This window comes from Dermacentor andersoni, chromosome 6, assembly GCF_023375885.2.
Source record: "Dermacentor andersoni chromosome 6, qqDerAnde1_hic_scaffold, whole genome shotgun sequence".
Lineage (NCBI taxonomy): Eukaryota > Metazoa > Arthropoda > Arachnida > Ixodida > Ixodidae > Dermacentor > Dermacentor andersoni.
The window spans coordinates 63048919-63052080 of record NC_092819.1 but is presented as its reverse complement, the minus strand read 5'-3'; the positions used below and the strand labels follow the sequence as shown (position 1 = coordinate 63052080).

Sequence of the window (3162 nt, the reverse complement as noted above, 5' to 3'; positions counted from 1 at the left end):
GCGAGTATGATTTTTGCGACACCCTTGCAAGCAATGTAACAAATTCACGTAAGATATAAATTGATAAATCAAGTTTGTGCGCTTTGGTTACTCTAACGGATGCAGTTTACAGAACTGCGATATCTGTTCTTAGTGCAGAGCTACGAAACTGAAAAACTTCGTGCTACCATTTTTTTTTCAAACTTAGCAATTTTTCAATGTTCCTTTTAAAATATTCGGACTATAAATGAAAATTCCGCTTGCAACAGTCACTATAATTGAACATTTTCTATCAAATGCAACACATTTCATTAGAATCAGCCCTGTGGTTATCTCAGAAAAGCGTTTCTGCGTTTTACATGTATTTGAATAGGCGGCATCAGTGTTCGGCCCGAGCTAAAGCTTCCTTTTAATAGCAATCGCTTATTTTTATAGCGTCAGCCAATCCCACTCAATCCCTATACAATCGTGCGAATATTCTAAATTTCAAATACGGATTGAATATTCTTTTGTGGTGAATTCGAGAATTCACGATTCCATATGCTTGCGTATTCGTTTATTTCGAATAGGTAAGGAATAAAAGCACCTAGTAGTGTCTCAAAGGAGACACTTTTTTTTTTCAGGCATGTAAATTAATGAATATAAAAGCCTCAGCCCGCACCAAGTAAATATAGCAGGCGACAGTACGAAGGAAGCAGAGGCTCTTCCGAATCAATTTGCTGCAGGAGGAGCCGAGATGGGGACCAGTTCCAGAGCTAAGGCATGGGGCAGATAACCTTTCAACAAGTGTTATTCAATAGGTATGAACCCGTCACTTTTAGACAGCCTAAATGCGAATTTTCTGTCTCGATTTAGTGAAAGCAATATATATTGCTTACGCATTCGCGCCATGTCTCCATCCATTTAAAACAATGTACGGTGTTGTTCCACAATTCTCTCGATCAACAAATTCAACGCTATGTCCACCTGTGTAAGCGCCGTCCCCTCCCCTCCCCCCCTTTTTTTTCATTACTGTATTTGTCATGATGCACCAGACAGCTGAAATCATTTGTTTCTCATTTATAAATTCCTCAGTTTACCGACCTCCACTTGCGAATTGTATTACAATCGTTTAAATATACCTGTAAATTAACACCGCAAATAATATCAATAAGGCTCCTTCTTTTTTTTTTTTTTTTTTTTTTACGAGGTGGCCTCCACCCGAACTTCATATTTCACTGACGTGCCAAGCTCTCGTGGCAGGCCGCTCCAGCAAGCTTCAGTACAAATTTAAGTCCTTAAGTGCCTTGGTATATCTTCGCCGGGTCTATTCACTGACTGCTGACCCCGACACTCCTAATTTCCTGTCAGTGAGGAAAACTTGTGAAAATATCTTCCTCATGTCGATCGGGTCATACGGCATCCATAAAAACGGAAGGAGCGCTCAAGACAGAATAAAGATGACAAGGCACCAGCACAAGCCTACCTTTCTAAAGAAAAGTTCCTCGGGGTATCGCTAATGACGCTGTTTCCAAACTTACGTGTGAGCAGTTGGCGTTGGTTTGAAACTTGAAGTGCAATTGGGACCTAGCGATGAAACAAACACTGTACTGAGCATCGGGTTCTCTGTTCTTTCGATCATAGTTATATTCGCACGGCCTTCTTTATTTCACAGCACAGCTGCACTGACAGGGCACTCAAGGGTTGCATCGAAGAGCTATGAAGTTCAGCCTGAATCCAATCATGCTGTCCCATCAGCTTCGCCAGTTGGGCGATCCCCGAACACGTGACTACCCGGTGGTGACGAACCCCCTCTTTGTGTTCACGCTGCTGCTGTCTTACCTGTATTTCGTCAAGGTGGCCGGCCCTCGCTGGATGAAGAACCGGGAGCCCTTCCGCATCATCAGCATCGTGCGCTTCTACAACTTACTCATGATATCCGTGGGCATCCGCTTCCTCTACCTGGTGCTGAAGTTCACCTACCTTCCGGGCGGCCACTACAACCTCTGGTGCCAGGGCATCACGGGTCACATGACCGACGAGATGCGCGAGTACTACCGCACGGGCTGGATCTACATCGCGGTGCGCTACTGCGACCTCCTGGACACCGTGTTCTTCGTGCTGCGCAAGAAGTTCGCCCACGTGTCGCTTCTGCACGTGTTGCACCACACGATCGTGGTCGCCAACGCGTGGTTCTTCGCGCTGTTCGCGCCCGAAGGCCAGCCGACCCTGGGCATGTGCCTGAACGTGTTCGTCCACATCATCATGTACTCGTACTACTTCCTGACGACCTTCGGTCCCTCAGTGCGCAAGTACCTGTGGTGGAAGAAGTACCTGACCACATTGCAGATTGTGCAGTTCGTTGTTATCATGATACACATGTCCATACCGCTCTTCGTCGACTGCGGCTTCCCGAGGCACTTGATCGTGATGGGTAACGTGCAGACGTTCCTCATTCTCTGCCTCTTCGTAAACTTCTACGTCAAGACGTACGTCGCCAAACCCGTTCAATTGGTTTTGCAAGGAAGTGAAAGCGAGGAAAGGAGAAACGGCTACTTCGTTCCAAACGGGAAGAATAAATGCGCGTAGGTTGGCGACATCATGCCACTTGTCGTTTCTTTGCGCAAAGCCCATGCGCCGAGCTCTTCAGCTGAACAGATGGCATTTTTCTGTTACTTTTTTTTTTCACCGGTCTTTATGAAATCCCTTAGACGTCACGAATAAAGACTGTAAGCTACATATTGTCCAAAGTGTGCGCACGCACGCACATTTCCGTAGACTGTGTCCATCGGAAACCTGTAGATAAAGACGCGTAAATTCACGAAGAAGGAGCACTGTCATCATTTAATAGACTAATTGTTTTTAGGCTATGGCTAGGCCACCTGCAGAGGACAGCTAGGGATTTCATTTCCAACTGCTTGCGAAGTTACCTCATTTCTAATTAAACAGCTACAGAGATCGACCTGATTTAATAGACGATTTGGTCAGATATTGTGAAGCCTGTGTACTCACCTTTTGGTTACACTTCATTGGTTGTATTTCTTGTTCGCCATTTTTTTGCTTTGTTACATTTGTTACCTCTTAGTTACGAACCTGTTGTGACATAACGATCCTGTGGTGCACTTTTCTGTTCTTTACCACGTTTAACATTACTGATCTGTCATACATGAAAGCACCTTACAGAAGAACTGTTGTTGGTGTAGG

The 3162-nt window shown here is 45.1% G+C and overlaps 1 protein-coding gene across 1 annotated transcript; it reads left to right on the top strand.

The window, feature by feature from the left end:
- The first annotated feature begins 595 nt into the window (after positions 1-595).
- On the top strand, positions 596-2547 carry LOC126522751 (very long chain fatty acid elongase AAEL008004-like). The gene has a single exon (XM_050171540.3). It carries the CDS (start codon positions 1678-1680, stop codon positions 2545-2547), a length of 870 nt encoding a protein of 289 aa, XP_050027497.1. The 5' UTR covers positions 596-1677.
- Positions 2548-3162: the final 615 nt, after the last annotated feature.

Bases quoted from the DNA above. Each gene is read 5' to 3' on its own strand.
- LOC126522751 (XM_050171540.3), top strand. From the start codon at position 1,678: ATGAAGTTCAGCCTGAATCCAATCATGCTGTCCCATCAGCTTCGCCAG.